Raw genomic sequence first — 19,894 nt, 5'->3', positions numbered from 1 at the left:
GAGGGCGATTCGACCTCTTCTTGCTTCCTGATTTCCGTCTTATCTATTTGCCTAGTGCGGTCGGGATTCTATCAGAAGTCACCGACGTTTCTGCATACTCCAAAAACTGTTTTCTGGATTCAAAAACGGTGCATTCACTTTGTAATAGGCTGTGCACGTGTGGAACGTGAACTCTTGATCTTCATCTTTATATATAGTTTTGTAATCGGCCCTCGTGATACGCCTGTCATCGTCAGAATCGCCGTCCGATCACTTGGCAATTGTAATATATCTATATCTATATTTATTCTCAATACGACGAATTTCAGATTGTAAAATGTCTTTAACGTTGCTGGTCTTTCCGTGCTAAACACCACATTCGGTCTGACGTGACACCTCTTATGTCTGGCATGTCTGGCAAGTGGGTTTCACCAACATGGTAAACGTCTGAGACCTGCATCACTTCGGGCTTTCCTCCCATTTTATGCTGACACACTGTGACATAAATTGAATACTGTTCAAAGCATCGTAAAACCTCACTCACTCACACTCACTCACTCACTCACTCACTCACTCACTCACTCACTCACTCATAGCCCACCCACTCACTCACTCACTCACTCACTCACTCACTCACTCACTCACGTTAAACTTAAGCTTGTTACCTTCTCGAAGCCAGCTATAATATTTCCCGGGCTTCTTTTTGAAGTCATTTGTTGGTTTTAGAAAATTCTTCCATAAAAACAGCTAAACGTACATGAACGTCAAGATGGGGGTCTCGTCTTTCGTTCGTCACGGTCTGACTCTAAGATTCCATGTCACAAAGGTGAACGTTATATCGAATATGGTAGAGTTTTTACCAGCAACGATAATTCGCGCAGTTGGGACCTTCTGGAGGCCCAAGATGAAGACTTCTGTGACGCAGGGATAACAAAGATGGATCATCGCTGGACCAAGTCTATTCAAGGTAAAGACATTTTATTGAGAATTCTAGAATGCTTCGCTGAGAGATTGCAGGCGCCGACAAGACGTTATACCAGCGATAAAGTACACTTTCTGAGTTACGTCAAAAGGTATCCCCCCAGAACTACCAAAAAACACAGAACGCCTTTCTGGGTGGTGGGGCAGCTTGAAAGTTGATTTGCATCAATTTTGCCTTCTCAGGTGATCTAAAAATGTTTAGTTGGCGGTGTTGGATCGACTTGTTGAGGCTGTCTAGGTTGTTATTTTTTCTGGGCCCAACAGTGGAGTGATATTTCAGTTGAAAGCGGCGCTCATCTTCGACCCATGTAGAGACGATGTAATCGTTCATCTCGGTGAAGTTCATGAGTAGTTCATGGCATGTAACCAGGCATCTTGGACTTCCAGGATGGGAATTAGGAGAAGTACGGCAACTCTTCGGATCCATCGAGGGACGTCAGGAGTCTCTTTGTAGGAAACAACTAGGTCGTCCTCATGTCGCCCTCCATATTGCCTGGGAGAAGTGGAAGAGACATACCCGACATTTGTGTCATTAGTAGAAATGTGGTTGTGCTCGACGCGTTTCTGAGTTAGTCCCTGACTTTGGTACACTTGCCGCTACAGGACATGTCGACCTACCTTTACCATATTCAACTCTCCTAATGCCTGCCATTTTGCAATAAAGATGATATTGAATAGTCACATCAGCATGAAGCAAGGGCCATAACTGAAATGAATGTACCACACCAATTTCGAACTCTTTTGTGATCGTGACCAGTAACATCAGTGTGTAAAATTTCATTTCTCTAACTTGAATAGTGTTTGAGAAAATTTGTCAACATTGAGAAGCGGACGGACGGACAGTCGGACGGACGGACGAACTCCGTTCCTGTATCCCCCGCCCCACTTCGTGGCGGGGGATAAAAAGATAACCTGAGAGATGGGTTGAGGAATAAGCCATCTTATCTGACTTCATCTGCTCTAGTTCTTCCATAAATCGTTTAACAGCCTCGTCTGAGCAAGATATGCATGCAGCTGTTTCATCTAGCACTAAATCCCAAAGTTACTCTCTTTACAAAGTTTCATTTGGCTTAGAAAGCTATATCAAGGTAGTAAATGTTTCAAAATTCAGAGCTGCACTTGCTGAGTTGAGATGCTCCTCCCATCGGCTGCGAATCGAGACCGGTCGATATATTAAGGAAATTAGAAAACAGAGACTGTGTTTGATTTGTAACCAGAATTTTATTGAGGACGAATATCATTTTGTGCTTATATGCAATGCTTATAGTGATTTCAGAGCTGAATACATACAGAGCTTCATTACATACAGTCTAAATATTTATTTGTATATATGCATGCGTATGTGTATGAATGTGTATGGATATGGATATATATGTAAAATAGTGGTAATTCTTTTTTCTCCCTCTCTCTGTAAATAGTTCTGTGTAATAGGCCTACGGCCTAACACTTTTTGTGAATAAAACAATTACAATTACTACTCTAGTTTTTGGTGTCAAAACATAACGACCCATTGATTTTTAAACATTTATCCTAAATCCAAGAAATTTAAACTTCAGTGTGTATCCAGATATTTGAATGGTCCATTCGTTTTTTAGTTGTGACCGGCATGCATTATGTAATGGAAATCAATTTCTGGTTTTCGTTCTGAGAGTTCAAAGTTATGGGACTTCTGCGTTTTGGGATTGAACCCGTCATAATAAGCCGACGTCATGACGATGTTCAACTTACATCTCCGAGATCTAACGTGTCCTTGGTAACATCGTTCAGTCATTCCTGTCAGTCAAGATGGCGCAATTACATCAATTATCGACCGGTGAAAAGTTTCTTACAATGAGTTTGATAGCAAATATTATTGTGCTGACAATTGTGAGAAGGAACAACAGACAAGGGTTTATCAAACAAAATTTAATAGTGACAGTTTTATGCTCTAACCTGTTACACGAAAGCGTCTCCTTTCGAATCCGAAATCCGAAAGTAGACATTTTCAGCAGCCAATGTGGGTAGCAGTCTTACAAAAGATGATGTCAACCAACTCCCTAGCCGCGGGGATACCCCGAACAGGCATAAATCACTGTGTCTGTGCCACAAGTTATGGAGCTGTTTAAAACACCAGTGTAGAAACTATTTAGAACTACAGATCGATATAAACGCGTATATATGTTAATTGCATGTGAAGAAGAATTTAAAAACTACTACTACTACTACTACTACTAGACTAGTGGTTAAAGCGTTCGCTCGTCACGCCGAAGACCTGGGTTCGATTTCCGACATGGGTACAATGTGTGAAGCCCATTTCTGGTGTCCCCCGCCGTGATATTGCTGGAATATTGCTAAAAGCGGCGTAAAACCATACTCAGTCAGTCAGTCAGTCAGTACTACTACTACTACTACTGCTACTACTACTACTGCTACCACTACTACTACTACTACTGCATGAATATGTAGAGGGCGTCATGGTAAATGATAAATACAAAATTCTTTGGAATAGATCAACAAACCTGATCTTGTGCTTTTTGATAAATCCAAAGAAATCATAATATATTGTCCCTTTTGACACTAATGTGATTGACAAGATTAGATTGAGGAAAAACATGGCAGATGTGCAGACCTCGCTTTCGAAATGTCACGATTGCATCTCAAGTACCAAGTTGTCCGACTCCCAATTGTTCTTTGTGCCTTAGGTTTGGTATCTCCCAATTTGTTGACTGACATTGGGAGAGTACCCGGGTTTGTTACCAGGAATACAGCCAATCTGACAATCTGGGTAATGCACAAGGCTGCAGTATTGGGGAGTCTTCACATTCTCCGAAAAATTCTGAGTAGGTTTGACTAGGCAGCGCTTCCTCATAGAAGTCCCATTCGCTGTCTTGGCTGCGTGTTGAGGGGGCAAGGACCCTAAGCTGATGACGAGCCTAACCAGCCTGACTGTGCCAGGATCACCCAAACCCTCTCTGCTGCATTTTATTATTTAAATCTATAAATAATAATATTATTAACGTCAGCTGCTCACCTGTCCGATGTTAGACTTATACAAAGGTATGGTTAATATACTAAATATGTGCACATACGCAGACACAAAATTTTATCATGTTATACATTTTCCGACAACACTCGAGCACCTGTGTTGTCAGTGCGATGATTTTGATCCAGATTTCCCTTCGGTCGACTAAACCTGGGTATCATATCTACAGCCTCTAGGTTAGAAGGGGAGGCGTTGGGTGGATGCCTAGGGGTTGCAAAACATTTAAAAATATCATATTTAATTGAAATCCACCCTTTAGTAAACAATTGTTTGGCTCCTGCTGACACCAGTACTATTAAGATGAATTCCAAAACAGCAATGAACGTGCGGAACGGAAATAACTGGCCATCAGTGTGGTTGTAGAAGGGATAGCGTATGACAGCAGGGAAGTGGAACAGCTTTACTCCACTACATACTCTCAGGATGAAGGCCACCACAAACCCTACAAAGGAGCCGTACGTATTGCAGCTGCTTACGAAGAGAACGCAGATGAACTGTGGGAAGAGAATCACGTACATCAGGTCAGAGCAAAGTGTGAAAAGTTCATACACACTCTTTACGAAGATGGCTATGGTGGCAGCAAGTGCGCCAGCAACAATGACAGTCACTCTCATCACAACCACCATTTCCCGATCCGAGGCCTGCAACAGAGGGAAAGCAGATGAGTAGGGATGCGTTTGTAAAACAGAACAGGGCTTTGTTGACCTTGTCAAATGGACCGCCTCCGTGGTCTAGTGGTAGAGCGTCCGCCCGGAGAGCGGAAGGTCCGGGGTTTATCATACCAAACGGGGTCATACCAAAAGACGTTAAAAGATGGTACTTAATGTTACCCTGTCTGGCGCTCGGCATTAAGGGGCTAAAACAAGAACTGGTCGGCTCGGAGTCGGAGTGTACTGTGTCTGAGTGGGGTATTCATGTTAAAACTGCGGCATGGTATCTCAGTGAGCTAGCACTATAAATCGGCATCAGTCCGGACTAGTACAAGCAGCCACACAAACACACAAACACGTACATGCACGTCGCTATATAAGTGCAATAATCTTGGACGCGACGTTAAACCCCATTTCACCTCACCTCACCTTGTCAAATGTGTCAGGAGAGACAGTTTAAACCTTGTTCGACACAATTCACTGTAGACGGTGGTGCTCACGTTTGTTCTGATGATGCTGCTGTAAATGTTCTTGGTAAAGACTGAAGCTGTGGAGAGTGTGCTAGAGTCTGTGGATGACATGACGGCTGCTGAGACTGCGCCCAGTCCCACGATGGATACAGCAACGGGACAGAGATACTGCAGCGCCATGGGCAGGATAAAGTGCATGTGTTCCTCGGGAATTGGAATTTCACCCGTGTAACCAGTCTGATTCCAATCTGAGTGATAAACTATATAAGTGAGGCGTATGTGGAATTGAAAACATTCTGCCTGGTGACAATTGTAAAACATTAACAGTTGTACTCGAATATGCCCCCTATACATATATTGTTCGACTTTAGCAAACATTTAATGCATACGCCCGAAGCAGATATTTGTGTTACCCCGGGAATTTTATCTTGGATGGTGGTGAAAACGGACAATCAAAATTCTGCTAATAACAATAATAACAAGCATGAAATACTCATATCACTCGCCAATATGACATGTCCAGTTGTGGGCAAGACTTATTGTAAAGTTTTCACGATCTGCCCCGGAAACGAGCTCAACTGCCATTTTCAGTATCGTTGCAATGGAAACTCGAAAAATCCAAAACTATCTAAAGGCACCAGTTCACCACTCGTGCCAAGTTTGGTTAGATATCTCTCAAGGATTTCAGTTCTGCTCCGGAAACGAAATTTTACGGAAGGACGGACGGACAGAACCCTTTTCTATATCCCCCTTCCACTTCGTGGCGGGGGATAATACACATAACAAATATCAAAACATGGTACCTGCAGCTGATCCTGCGAAGCCAATGATAGCAGGTGGTATGCTAAGAAGAAGACACATGATGCCTGCAACAACTGATGATGCCAAAGATTGTCTTGTTGTACGGCAGGCCAAAGTTCGTTGATATATCTCCTGTGCAAAACACGAAATCAACGTCAAAATATTAGATTATAATACTTCCACTCTTCTTCGCATGGTCCTGTGTTACTCTGTTTTCCTCCCTGAAACGTATTCGAGCATTGTCCCAAAAGACATACGGCTTTACAAGGTCTTGCAGTGTAGAAACATGAGGTAAAGGCATTAACGGTCAATATTGTCCAATAGAATAGAACATTTACAGCCATAACACAGGTAACATTCCACATGCACCTAGTGTTTATGTAACAAGTCTTCTATTTAACAATAGAACTCTGCAAGGAGTTTGCATTCAAAGCCTTATATCAAACGAAGGTAGATCTGAGTGGTGCAGGTATGCAAACAGCTTCACATTTGACCAATGGGAATCTGAACCTTAGATTTTATGAATGGAGCCTGTATATACATCTAGCCCTCTTGTACCAACAATAGCTGGCTTTGACTACTTTTAGTGGAAACTTCATCAATGACCAAAGAGAAAGGCCAACTTTCACCATGACATGTGTTTTGAATGCGCTTGAATTTTTTGTTTCGTTTGTCTCTTCAACAAAAGCCATGTGTCAAAACCAAACCCCTGCAATGACTACACAATGATGTCTCCCATTATGTGGTTCCAAATGACGGACTTGGTACAGTTATCCACATACAGAACCTTACTAATAAGATACCACTATACTATCTCGTATCCGTGTTTCTTCCGAGAATGGCGGAATGGAATTACAGAATTACTAAAATGCAAGTAAGATCATGCCTACCTCCACATTAAAAGAAACACCACATTCGTTTACTGCACATTCATCGTCTTCTAGACCTTTGTCCTCTTTCAAAGCAAACATGTCAAACACATGAAATAGAACTTTCAGGTAGTGCTAGCTGACAACTTTCCATCTTGGAAATGAGCTAGGTAATAGTAAGCTGCCGTGTCCGCCATCTTGGAATCACAGTATGGATGCCGCCTTTGCATAATCATTTTCTGGGACTCGGTTTTGACCGATGACCCAGGTTATCCAGACGCGACTGTGTAAGCTGCCTGCCCTTTACTAAGTCCTACCTGCCACGTTGTTCCCCCAAATATTAGAAGGCCATATTTGTCGAGAAAGTATCCTGACTGTTGCAGTGTTACTTCCCCTAACCACGTTCCCTGGATCCTTTGTAAGTCAACAGCATGGTTGGTCGCAATGAAAGGGGCTGCTAGCACCTAAGGAAAGACAAAATGTTATGTCAACAGTTAGTTTCCCTGACCACTAATAGCTGATGTAACGTTAAGCAATATTCGCCAACATATTAGGCACACCATCATCGCTCTGACACAAAGTGCCGTGATATTGCTGGGATATTGCTAAAAGCGGCGTGAAACCAAACTCACTCACTCACTCTGACACAAAGGTACCTGTAACATGAAACGTCTTCAGTTTTCATGATACTAAATCAAAGCTAGTGCCTATTTCTGGTCTATAAGTTCTGTGATTCCTCATGAATTTGCCAATGTCAAAATGTTTTGCTACTTTTCAATGAGAGAGTGAGTTGTGTTAATGTCGCATTTAACAGCATTTCGGCTACATCACGGAGTGTCAGCTTACTAGGGAGGAAAGCACTTTGGTGAAAACCACGAACACGGGTACGGTGCTGATAAACCTTGGAACATCATCGGGGCGAACCGGGACTCGAATCAACGATTTTAAGTTTCTGGCGTGCTCAATGACCTTTTTCTTGAATGTCAGTCTTTTTTTGTTTAAACATGTTTTCGATCTAGTAAGCGAGTGTAGTTATTGCATAGTCGATAACTTGTGGCGATTACAAGTGTTAGTCACCATTGATCAGTTGGACGATCATTGAAAGGTGTTCATAAAGATGGGTCAAAGAGACAATTGCTGTACACTGCCAGCCTGACACTATCAGTTTAGGCATGCTAGACACGGACGGATCGAGTCGATAGTTTGGATGTACATCTTTTGGTTGTGGTCACTACGATGGGTCGTAGCGAGGATATTCGCAAACCGGCATGCAGTGAAACTCTCTGACATTTCCCAAAGTAGGCTAACACGTTATATATTAAAGGGTCTGCATGAACAGAAACAAAACTTCTGTACTTATTCGTGCTAGAGAATTCCCGTGGGTTTCCCTGGGAATGTGGAAGTAGTTCGTCATTTCAAGATTACAGTCCCGTAAAAAACGTTTGGACTTCAAAATGTCGTCTAAACTTAAAAATTAAAATAATTTTAGCACAAAATATATAATACGTATATGCGTGTAAGAAACTTTGCACGATACACGTCACTCAGATAGTCATCCCAAACATATTTGTTATAAATTTGTGAGTGTGTATTTGAAAAACTTGACACAAGCAGTATAGATTTCACGTTTCTCATCTGTAACCTTTTCTGTGCTATTAAATTGATGTACTGAATACATCTACAGGAAGATCAACCTGCATCAGTATGTTGGTCTATATGTGGACATCAATGTATTACGCATAGGTCAGCATTAAGGATAGGTCAGCAATAACAGTCTATTACCGAAATGGATGTAATGACTCAGTGGGTCTTACCAGTCCTACAGTTAAGCAGATCAGCTGCACAATGTCTGTGTAGGCGACAGACCATATGCCTCCCACAAAGGTGTAACATATGCTGATGATGGCAGAAATAATGATGGACAGCGTTTCATTCAGGCCAAGGATGAGAGCCACACTGGAACCTGAAGCACGAGAAGTCTATTGGGATCCTTATGAATCGAACTGTAGGCTGGGGAAACTGCCCACTGACGATAGTTGTTTAGAGCACATTGTGTTAGTGACGTTGCTGATCACACAAAATAATGATATAAATACATTTACAACATTATAATCGGGAAATTGTTATGAATGTAATAGCAAAGCAATGACGAAACACTTACCGAGTGCGGACAAAATCGCGGCTGTCCAGAAGAGATCTCCAATAAATTGCGGTATGCACATGAGAGCACCCATGAGCCTGCCGTATCGCTCTTGGAAGGGGTCAAACATTGTGATGCAGTTGTCGCGACGTAGACGAGGACAAAAGAGAATACCACCTACATCAAAGTTATACTGGATCATAGCTCCCAGGATTGGCATTCAGGTTATGGGAATTTCAAAAAATGTATACCACTCAAAACAGAGGCGAGAAGAAGATGATTCGGAGATTGGTGTCAGTATCAATAAATGGTTTCACAATGTGCATATTGTTGGTTTTCACACAAACTGGTTTTCATTACCACGCGAATACAACGCACTTGTGGAAAACACACACACACACACACACACACACACACACACACACACACACACACACACACACACACACACACAATGTCATTAACGCCCGCTTCTACCATTACTGTAGTTCCAGGTCTGCTGTTTGGTGATGGTCTCTTGTGGCTATGTAAAGGGTTTTGTCGCTTTTATTATGCTGAAGCCTTTTTCTTTTATTATGGCTCACCGGTCCTCGTTACAAAATAAGAGACGTCAGACTGACACAGAGACAGTTTCATCTTCTGATGATGATTATTTAGGACAAATACAGACTCATGGCCAAGATTACTGGCTGTGTTGGTGGACTGCCACTCAAGATCATCCCTTTGGTTGAAGGAATTTGTGGTAACTTTAAAAATGTCACTCGTTGTTTTCCAAATACTGAGATTGTTGTCTATGTGCCCAAATCAGAGACATGCAGAGGCATTGTCCGTCATTGAGCCAATCTGATGTCAGAAGGTCGCAAGGTGTGATATCCTTGAAGAGTGAGTGAGTGAGTTTGGTTTAGTGCCGCTTTTAACAGTATTCCAGTTATATCGCGGTGTGTCAGCTTTATGTGGGAGGAAAGCCCGAAGTGATGCAGGTCTCAGACGTTTACCACTTCGGTTAAAAAACCTACGAGCACGGGTATGGTGCTGGCAAACCTAGAAACATAATTGGCGCGAACCGGGATTCGAACCCACAATCTTAGGTTTCTGGCGACGCAACTCAGCACAGCACAGTAAATCACGGCACCTAGACGACGTCGACTGGGCCACCCGTGCCCTCTTACCAGAAAAAATCATGACAGAGTAGTAAATACAAACTAATACCTTTTACCTCTTTCTACCATGGTTTAATTTTGAGTGCAAACAACCCCGAAAAGCTTGGTATCTCAGTGAGCTAGCACTATAAATCGGCATCAGTCCGGACTTGTACAAGCAGTACACACACACACACATGCATGCATGCATGCACGTCGCTTTATAAGTGCAATAATCTTAGACGCGACGTTAAAACCCACTTCACATCACCTTGTGAATAGGCTGATGAGTAAAATGACAAGAATTTACCAATGATGAGAGACAGTGAGTAGCCAATAGGGGCCTGCATCCAAGCAAATCCTCTGTTGGCAACAATTTCTGCAGTCCCATTGATGAAGCCGCCTCCGACCCATGTGGCTAGAACAAGAAACATAAAAGAATAAAACTGAACCTATTGCATTATTTTTAAAACTCGATAATATGTTAGAGCCACATCTCGGGAAATATGGCATCAGTCAGGCAATACAGGTTAATTCGCTTCTCAGATTCTCAGAAGGCACTAGTCTTTGATAGCAAAAACATATTTCTGAAAAGTAATCAAATTGTGTTTGAACTTCCTGAACGAAAATGGGTTTTACAGTTTCAACATGTGCTTACTCTTTACCACATTGTTGTCCATGGTGGTTAGGCTTTATTTAACTGAGCTTGTTGATTTGAAGATATTACCACACTCCTAAAGTCCTAAATGTTTATATTTTTATTTATTTAAGTTGGTTGAGATTGGACAGTTTGTGAATTAAATGTTATTTGGGGATGCTTTGCCTGTTCAGGAGAGAGTATAATAACTTTGACGTTGGGAAGCTCATGTGTCATCAGTACCATCAGATGGGCCTGATTGTCATTCAACAAGTGGCCTAGGATCATGGACTCAGTTATACTAAGATTTTCTCTTCATGCTCAAAACTTAAGCCTTTTTCGCTCATTTTAGCTATATTTCACAATTTAATCATGCTAAACATGAGAACTTCCACGTTTAGGAAAGGCAAGGCAAGTTGTCAATCATATGTGCATGTATTTTAAATATATATCTAATATATATACTGAGTTAAAAACTTCACATTTTTAAAAGTAATCCCATATATGATATACTACGGAATAATGTATCAGAGAAGGTAATTTTTAATCATTAATGTCCAAAGAAGGCTTTTAATTAACGGTGGTAACCGTAAGTTGTTCCAAGCACCTACGGTATTCGGTAATAACATCAACAGTTTAAATCATAAGACCCAAGCACGAGAATCTGATGGCATACAAGTTCAGTAGCGTGTATGGCCACCATGTGCGTTGACAACTGCTACACAACGCCTCCGCATGGACCGTGTGATGCTTGTGAACACATGATTGGGAAGACATTGTTGCTGCAAAATGGTGCCAAGATCTTGCAACTTCTGTGGTTGGTTCTGGAGAGTACGCAGACTTCTGCCAAGAGCATCCCCGACGTGTTCGATGGGATTAAGGTCGGGAGACCTTGACGGCCAGTCAATGACGTTGATTCCCGCATTCTGAAGGAAATTCCTTGTCAAAATTGCTGTGTGGGGTCTGGCATTGTCGTGTTGGAAGATCAAACCGGGTCCATGTGCTGCCATAAAAGGCAGAAGTTCTGGTTCCAGTACCTGGTCGCGGTAAGCAGCAGCGTTGAGGTTGCCACGGATGACAAGAAGCCTGGAACGTGCATTGCCACAGAAAGCACCCCACACCATGACACTTCCGCCTCGAAATCTGTCAACTTCCTGTACACAACACTGGGCGTAACGTTCATGCCGGCGCCTCCACATCCTCGCCCTAACATCAGCAAATCGAAGATTAAATCGGGATTCATCACTGAAGACGACTTGATTCCAATTCCTCTGAGTCCATCGTAAGTGTCGCTGTGCCCACAATTGACGTTGACGTCTGTGTAATTGAGTCAGAATCGGCCCGCAGTATGGCCGTCGTGCTTGAAGGTGAGCAGTTCTCAGACGGTTTCGAACAGTTTGCGTACTCAGTCTACCCCTAAACAGTTTATTTCTGGTTGATGTAGCCGTCAAAAATCGGTTACGGAGGTGATATCAGACCATCTGACGATCCTCTGCATGTGACGTCACATGTGGTCGACCTGGCCGAGGGCGATCAGCGGTGGTACCCGTTTGCTGTAGACGCGTCTGTAAATAAATAGTCCGTCGACTACAACCCATCGTCCTTGCGACTTCAGCTACGGACGTTCCCGTCTGCAATATGCCGATGGCACGTTCACGTTGCACATTTGAAAGGCGTTGCATGACAAATGGCCGTAAAGACTTTTGTTTTCTTGTGGTTTTCTTTTTTTGTTAATGACTGCTAACAAGTATGGCTGAAAACACGTGCGGTATTATGGCCACGTGACCAGTTGCACGTGTAAAAACCACTTTTGCCACTATGGTGCTGTGCACATGATTTTGATCGATTCACCTGCACAAAAACGGGTGTTATCTGAAGACAATACGTGGCCATTACTGTTTAAATACACAATAAGGGCCCACAATGATAACTGGTCAAAATGTTAAAATTTTAGGATTGTGAAGTTTTTAATTTGGTTCAGTATATATAAAGGGGTCTTAACCGAGCTTGTCCTACAAGAGGACTACCACCCAGAGAAAAGACCTCAAACTAGGGTGGCATGGCTTCCCTCAATCCTTGCAGTGTCAATGGTTTCTACCTGTTAGCGTGAAGAAAGATAGGACAGCACCCATGTTTCGATCAGCCAATAAGATCCCAACGATTGTCGTGGTTTTTTTCACCCTCCCAGCAACGACGCCTACGACGATGATGACGAGGTAGAAGATGATGACGGATATTATCCCGGCGATGTTGACTGTCATATTGACCTTGTGTTGAGACTAGAAACTAAGGAACAAGTCGATTACATGGTTAAATATTATGAATCAGTAGTGACTTTTTGCTATTGCAGAACAGACTGTCATATGATCTGTATTTATAGCATGTAAACGAAAGAACGCAGTAAAGGTAGAAGGCTCGTGTTCCTTGATGTTGGAGGAAAGGCCCGTTTCGACCATGCATTTCTCAGATATGTAGTACTTTCTTGAAATTCACTAGCACAGGTGAAGCCCAGCGGCGCTAACCCACGAACATAGGTTTCTTGCGCATATAAGAAACGGATTTATGTACATGATTGGGTCATCTGTGCTCCCCACCCCATCCCCCCCACCCCCACCCCCACCCCCAACCCCCATTACAGGCCCGCTGACTTGGTTGATACATGTCATCGATCCCAATTGCATGGATCGATGTTCATGATGTCAATCACTGGATTGTCTGGTCCAGACTCGATTTTTTTACAGACCGCCGTCATATAGCTGGACTATTGCTGAGTGCGGCGTTAAACAACAAACAAACAAACATACAAATATTAAGATACTCGAGAGTCGAGATAATCCACGTGCTTGGCATGAATTACATTCTCATGGAGCACGATTGTCATGTCAACATTATTCATCCTTGCCATCATGCATGTACATAGATCAAGTACCTTCGTGAGACAGATTTATATAGAGAGAGATTGGCCTTGTTTCATTGTGTTTAATCTAATCGATAACTTCTAAAAATATTGAATATCAAAATGTCAAATGTCAAGAAACATCAAGCCTAGAAATGTCGAGTTCCTTTAGTCTTGCTCATTGCAATAAAACATTACCATTTAAACTGACTGTTTATTTGACTTAACTACTCCTTAAGTGTTTCCTTTAGGTGTAAATGTTTATGGCAAAACCATAGACAAAATTAGACATGGAGATTTATCTTCGTTACATATGAAATTTGCCAATATGACGGACAAGTGTTTTCCCTTGAGTGACCCACTACAGGTTAACTCCAGAAACTACAATTGAGATTAAAGTTACATTTAGTCAGACTCTCTTTTAATGTGGAGATTACTTAACTGAAAGAATAATGAACTTTAAAAATATTGTAACGTGTGAATCTCCATTCCTTGTTGTCACTACCCCTCGTGTGTACAACATACACCATATAGAAGACTTCTGTGATTGTGGTTACCAATGGTTACATAATGACAAAACAAATGCTTGTCCATCCTCTTCTTGATGCTCAGGGTATTTGCGATGCCCATAAGATGACACCAGATTGAGCGACTTGGGTTTAACCCCGCTTTTAGTGATTCAGGTCTAAGACGTTTACCACTTCGGTGAAACCCACGAGCACAGGTATGGTGGTGACAACCCTAGAAACATCGGGGCGAACCAATAATCATAGGTTTCTGGCGTGCCAAAGGGACGCAACTCTGCACAGCGAAGCGCTGTGGGCCACCCGTGCCCCCGACACTGTTTCAATACAAACAGCTGAATTTAATGTGTAACCACATAAAGATGCAAAGGCTATGGGAATGCTGAATGATGACATCCCCAATACCGGTTGAGTCTAGGTTTTTTCTCCATTTCTGACTTATTGTTAGTTTGATACAGTAATTTGGATGCTGTAATTTGGATGGCTTTGGAGGTGTACATCATTACACTTTCCACCAAACCTCATTTGCACAATTCACCATTACATATACGAACAATCTAATCTAACCTTGCAGAAGAGTGACGTCCTCCCAGCATCCGCACAACAGAACATGCGACTGTATCTTTAGGACAAACATCGATATCTGTGCTTCAGCAAATGTGTGTATGTGTAACGTGTGTCATTGGATGTGATTAGATGAAACTCGAGATATAATGAATTGGGAACCGTGAAATATCTAAGGCGTTCTAAACTTAATACGAATACTTATACTGTCATTAAAGTGACTGGCATGGAACAATAAATTGTATCTGCCTACATTCATCAAACATATCACAAAACTATGAATATGTATTTAAACAGGCACATCTCTTGCGAAAAATGACAAAATGTACTCGTCAATTAGCGATAGCAACAGTGTGAAATTTACTTTTTCAATAGAAATACTTTTGTTTTCGTCAATTGCCTGACACGTGTTGCAGGGCTGTCTAATGTGATTGTAGATGGCTTATGCTACATTGATGGTGTATAAAATAAAACCAAGCCCACAGTTTGGTTGTTAATTGTTAAAATAATCGCCTGGTCGAACTTGTTAACGATGTAAGCACACACCGCCTGGTTGCTGGTTGTGGCGGATCATTACATCCATTCGTGCCTGTTCATCTAAACAATTATTGAGCTGTTTTACTAATACTGACACATAATAAGGGATACAGAAGAAAGCATGAATATTTGATAAGACTGGATATCTTGTGCCATTAATGGCAACACACGTAATAATATCTTTTTCCTATGTGAATTCTTACTTTCTGGTGGACACGGCTGATATCTAAGGTATCATGATATGGGTATCATTTCAAAGATGCATTACATTTTCTATTCACATGCAGCAACTACGCAAATATTAGAAATAAAATGTATTTTTACAAGCGTGGATATAACATGAAAACGGTCTTATACCGCAACTCTTCGACGCAATCAACAAGGAAATGTATTAATAATCTAAAAACTTTGGGATACAATATATGAAACTGAGATACTGCATTCGTTTAGCCGCCGTATAGCTGGAATATTGCTAAGTGCAGCGTTAAACAACAAATAAACAAACAAGGCATTCGTTCAGCTCCGTTACGATTACAGATGAACTTCATGTATTGTACATAAAGTGACGGCCAAAAGAAGCTTCACCACCAAAAATTGAAAAACACAAGTTCAAACTAAATAAATGCATAACACATCGTTCAAACACACCAATGCTCCAAGCAGGAACTGATACACGTCCACGGCATGTTTTTGTTTTAGAAAATGCAAAACGTTAAAAACACGTGCCGCCTGGGTTGCCGCAATAAGGGTACATAAATGGTACACACATGATATAAGATCACCACAGAAATGCCACTACTGATACCCCGCAGGCAGTGGTCAGGCAACTCAGGGCTCAAGGAATTAGGGCCTACAGGCCATACCGAGAGCATGAATACGCAATGCCATTTAGAAAGTGGTCAAATGTGACAAATGTTATATTTGGGATAACACTTCCATAGTTAAGTACTGATTCGAGTAAGAATGAGCCACCGAGGCTTCCAGGGTGGGTTAGATCGCTAACTTTGTGTGTTCTGTTCTTTACTAGGAAAGAGTTCTCCCAAATATTAACATTTGTCACATAGGCCTTGCAGAGGACAGTTATTGACAGCGCAAAATCGAGATGGACCCGGACTGAACGTCGTTGACAGTGACATGACTGGCAGAGGCTCGTCTTAACGGATGGAAGCTAGTTTACCGCCGTAAGGGAGAAACAACGGCGGCATGTTGCGGTCAGGAGGTCGTGCCGAAGTTGGTGCTATGATGTGTGTGGCAATTTGTGGGCAGGAGAAAGCACCATTGGTCATCGTCAACGGAAATATGGCAGCTCCCCCTCCAAGCCAACGGACAAGAACAGTTGGTTTGTTGTTTAACGCCGCACTCAGCACTATTCCATCTTTATGACTGTGAAATAATCGAATCTGGATTGACATCATGGACATCGATCCACACGCAATTGGGATAAGATGACATGCATCAACCGAGCCTGCGAGCCTGTCCACCCGATCCAATTAGACGCCTCTTACGACAAGTATAGTCGCATTTTCCGGCATGCATGGTTTGCAGAAGACCTATTCTAACCCGTATCTTCAAGGGTCACTCCAAGACTTTTTCTGTGCGCCAGCTCAATTCGAGTAACTGTCATGCCAATATCGGGTGTTGTATGATCATAACAGTGTTGATTTCGTTGAGATTTGGATCGTTTGAATACAGTCTATTTCAAGTATCTATCATTTCCTGGTTTTTAACCTACGTTTACAGTGATTAAAATATGGTAAAGTTAATATTGGCCGTCGGTTAATATATATTCAAAATGAACATGCTTATATGAAGCAGTCCAATGTTTAGCTCGTTTACCAATCCAGATTTCATTTATGAAATAAAAATATGTTTAAACTAACCTCACGTCAGAAACCTATGATTGTGGGTTCGAATCCCGGTTCGCCCCGATTATGTTTCTAGGTTTGTCAGCACCATACCCGTCCTCGTGGGTTTCACCGAAGTGGTAACCGTCTAAGACCTGCATCACTTTGGGCTTTCCTCCCACATTAAGCTGACACGCTGTTATATAACTGGAATACTGTTAAAAGCGGCGTTAAACCAAACTCACTCACTCACTCGTTAAACCATATGTTGGCTCCGATTCGCTACAACGGTGATGGGGTCGTTCGCGAGTAATAACCCGCTCCAGAACACCAAAGGAATAAGATAGTCCCATGGGCATATATCCGCGAAACATTGTGGCTGCATATGCTTCCCAAACCAGCATGTGTGTGTTTTCTTTCAATGAACTTTCAGTGCCATTGATAGGAAAACAAAATAAAAAAAGACCGAACTCCAAATTACTGGTTCAGCATGCCTGAAAGAAAGATATTTTTAATGGTGGCAAAGATTACCCCTTTTCTTCAGCTGTAAATTTGAAACGATGCCGGGCAAACATATTCGTGGAAGTATTGGCCACGTCTGCCCTTCATTCCAAGAGCGTTAAACTGTCAATTATTATTTGACTATGTTGCCAATCAAAAGTATAAAAATACCGTCACTAATCAGTATACCCTTCTCCCAGTCTCATTTGTATTGTTCACACTCGCATCTTCTAGTGCTAAAGTTATCGTTAAAATTCAAACAATCTAACCTTCCAATGTAATGCGACCAGATGTACCTTGCATCCGCACACCGAACATGTAGACTATAAATGTTGGGAGAAACATCTGTGCACCAGCCACCATGTGATACATAAATTATACACGTCAGGATTAAATAAATATACATCACGTTGTATGAGAACTTTTTGACGTAATTCTTCCCTTACAGTAATATATCGTTCGTGTGTACCATATGTGCATTGATGATTGCATTTTTTTAGGTCTCAATAAATCGTTGGGGCGAGTGAACACTTCAAGAGTGCGTACAACGAAGATCAGGAATGTATGTTGTACAGCAAACGCGAATCCCGTGTAGTGGGATCCCAGAATACAAGATGAGGTAAACTACCTTAGAGCGGTCAACTGGATGGCAACATTCGGGAGTATCAGTGGTCCGACGAGACCGACTACTGGTCGCTAGTACATAGAACGTACAACAAACGTTTGCAACATTACTTTGACGCTAATGAGTTATCCAAAGAAAAACCGAAAACCATACTATTCAGGGTTTGTGGTAGTGAAATATATCAATTTATGCAGAAATGAGAAATGCTCCATGTGTCATCTAAAGCCTGCTAGGGCTCCACTGCAAGCTCCAGTTCATATCCTCGGGATGAGGATTCACGTCGACAATGCAGGGCCATTTTGAGGCAAGATGTTTTTGGTACTTGATGCCAACAGCATATGGTTAGAAGTAGTTCAGTGACTGTGGCAACATCAAATGTTTCTATGGACAAAAAGACCAACAACAACATTTGCTACAAATGGACTCCGGGATATGTTGGTTAGTGAGAATGGGACAGTAGCCATCAGTTCTGTATTGGCATGTGAAGGTGGCAGTGAAGTATGAAGAACAATCCATCAGACAACCTAAAAACATTCCAGGGAATGTAGGTTTAAGAGCGGGTTCCCCGGCATCCTGCCAAGTCACCTGGAGTTACACCATGCCAGATTAACGTGGATACACTTCTAAGACACAGTATTCTGACTCCGTGCCGACCAGTCCTTGTTTTATGCCCTTAATGCAGGTATGACGCGACCGAGAATCGAACAACCGACCTTCCGCTTCCCGGACAGATGCTCTATTCTGTATACCATGGAGACGGTCTCTTGGACAGTAATGGGATGGTCATGTTTGACTATTTGCAACGAGGTCAGGCCATCAGTGGACAATACTAGACCACATCGCTACATCAGTAGAGAGAAGTTATCATGTAAAAAACCCAAGGAAGCTCCTTTCAGATGTGCTATTAATACTGCTCAAAAACAATGCGCCTTTGTTCACGTCACAGGTGGAAAAGGTTGAGTTTTTACCAATAACGACGTGGCGATTCCCGCCGTTGAGACGTTTTTTGGGGACAAAGATGATGACTTGAACTTGAGCATTCCAGTGTATTAAAGATGGAGATATATTGAAACATGGTGTGTGAACAATTAAGAAAATCGTTGAGAATTAATGTGAGGCCACGAATTCATCTATTTACTCTCCCGACCGCCTCCGTGGTCTAGTGGTGGAGCATCTGCCCGGAGAGCGGAAGGTCGGGGTTTGACCTAAAGGCGTCAAAAGATAGGACTTGTTCTTACCTTGCCTGGCTCTGGGCATTAAGGGGCGGACACAAGGACTTGTCGGTTCGGAGTCAGTACACTGTGTCTGAGTGGGGTATTCATGTTAAACTGCGGCATGGTATTGCAGTGGGCTAGCACTATAAAATCTCCATTAGTCCGGATTAGTACAACGTTAAACCCAATTTCACCTCACCTGTTTACCCTCGTATGAGAGTAAATAAAAGCGACTTAACCCTTTCCATATTCTTGCGGGCGTAAATCAATTGATCGCCTGAATTTAACACGTGAACTCTCTCCACATATCAACCATAAAACGTTTTGAAAGCTTTACCGAGGCCTTGAATGTGGTTACTTTTGAGCAAGAGTTATATACAAGCCCTTTGACGATTTGATAGAAAGAGCATGCTCGATCATACATCAAATGTTGTGAAATGGAGCTGCTTGAATATTGCTCAACATAAGTCTTGTGGAGAGTTATTTGTCACTTTGAATCAT

General features: G+C 42.1%; 1 protein-coding gene across 1 annotated transcript; it reads right to left on the bottom strand.

Annotated features, from left to right (window-relative positions):
- Positions 1 to 1,302: 1,302 nt before the first annotated feature.
- On the bottom strand, positions 1,303 to 14,737 carry LOC124141183 (high-affinity choline transporter 1-like). The gene is made up of 10 exons (XM_046509120.2): positions 14,676 to 14,737; positions 12,787 to 12,974; positions 10,362 to 10,469; positions 8,934 to 9,089; positions 8,587 to 8,735; positions 7,090 to 7,236; positions 5,906 to 6,035; positions 5,133 to 5,350; positions 4,325 to 4,623; positions 1,303 to 1,453 (listed from the first exon to the last, which is right to left on the bottom strand). Exons 2-10 carry the CDS (start codon positions 12,947 to 12,949, stop codon positions 1,303 to 1,305), a joined length of 1,521 nt encoding a protein of 506 aa, XP_046365076.2. The 5' UTR covers positions 12,950 to 12,974; positions 14,676 to 14,737.
- Between the last annotated feature and the right edge of the window lie 5,157 nt (positions 14,738 to 19,894).

The sequence above is a fragment of the Haliotis rufescens genome, unplaced genomic scaffold, assembly GCF_023055435.1.
Source record: "Haliotis rufescens isolate VD_foot unplaced genomic scaffold, xgHalRufe1.0.p SCAF_11, whole genome shotgun sequence".
Lineage (NCBI taxonomy): Eukaryota > Metazoa > Mollusca > Gastropoda > Lepetellida > Haliotidae > Haliotis > Haliotis rufescens.
Note: the sequence above shows the minus strand (reverse complement) of the source record. Positions and strands in the feature narration are given on the sequence as shown.